The sequence below is a fragment of the Myotis lucifugus genome, unplaced genomic scaffold (genome assembly GCF_000147115.1).
Source record: "Myotis lucifugus unplaced genomic scaffold, Myoluc2.0 scaffold_16, whole genome shotgun sequence".
NCBI lineage: Eukaryota > Metazoa > Chordata > Mammalia > Chiroptera > Vespertilionidae > Myotis > Myotis lucifugus.
The window spans coordinates 11,519,445-11,520,403 of record NW_005871064.1 but is presented as its reverse complement, the minus strand read 5'-3'; the positions used below and the strand labels follow the sequence as shown (position 1 = coordinate 11,520,403).

Sequence of the window (959 nt, the reverse complement as noted above, 5' to 3'; positions counted from 1 at the left end):
GTGTACACAGTCTTCACATCGCAGCTCCTTTATGTACAGTTTGACCTTGCTATTTATGGTGACGGAGGATTTTAGCATCCACCATATATCATCCAGTACTTTATCGATCTTTCATAGTGTTTGTCTGTTACCAACCGTACATTTTTTTTTCTAAAATTAATTGCATTGTATAATTGGAGTAGCGGCTCCAGGCCTGCATCCGGCCCAGGGCACGCCCAGCCGGCACGGACCTGAAACGACCCGTTGTCCAGCACCAGGGGCACCGGCAGGGGCCCGTGGGCCACCGGGCCGGCCTCCAGCACTGGATCTGGAGTGGCGCGGGCGTCCCGGAAACGGGAACACGTTCCCCACCGGCCCAGCGGTCCCGGACGCCGCCATCTTGCAAGGAGCGCGCTGGCTCCGCCCCTCACCGCAGCGTCGGCCCCGACGGCGCGAAGCCCCGCCCCGGCGCGTAACGCTGCGCGGCTCGGGTCCTAAAGAACTTCCAAGCCTCACCTCCTCGCTGAGGCCAACGACCCTCTTCACCTGACTCGCCCCTCGGGGCCCAGGCCACCTTCGGGACCGCTGGGGCCCGTCCATTCTGGCGGTTAAGTGCTGTAGTTGCTTAACCTCGTCTTCATATCCGACCTCACCACGCCCCTTCGCTCTAGCCGGGACTCTGGGCCAATAAGCCGCGCCCCAGTGCGCAGCGCCATCAAGCCCCGCCCCCTCCGGCGTCCAGGAGGCCCCGCCTTCTCTCCTAGCCACGCCCTATTTCTCCGGGTAACTCACCTTCAACAGCCCTTGGTCCCGCCTCCACGTGGTCACGTCGCCCTCAAGCTCTCAGTCAAAGAAACGCAAACTCTGGGTTACTGACCAGAGAGCTCACTACACAGGCGTGTTCACTTTGTGAAAATTCATCAAGCTATCCATTTATAATTTGTGCACTTTTATGCAGTTATGTTATCTTTTAAAATACA

The 959-nt window shown here is 58.5% G+C and overlaps 1 protein-coding gene across 1 annotated transcript in view; it reads right to left on the bottom strand.

Annotated features, from left to right (window-relative positions):
- The window catches only part of ACTR5 (ARP5 actin related protein 5 homolog), a 29,437-nt gene extending 28,858 nt beyond the window's left edge, over positions 1 to 579 (bottom strand). The window contains exons 1-2 of the mRNA XM_014452620.2: positions 411 to 579; positions 231 to 307 (exon numbers count right to left, since the gene is read on the bottom strand). Of these exons, the coding sequence (XP_014308106.1) occupies positions 231 to 307; positions 411 to 579 (246 nt within the window). The remainder of the gene's footprint in view (positions 1 to 230; positions 308 to 410) is intronic.
- Between the last annotated feature and the right edge of the window lie 380 nt (positions 580 to 959).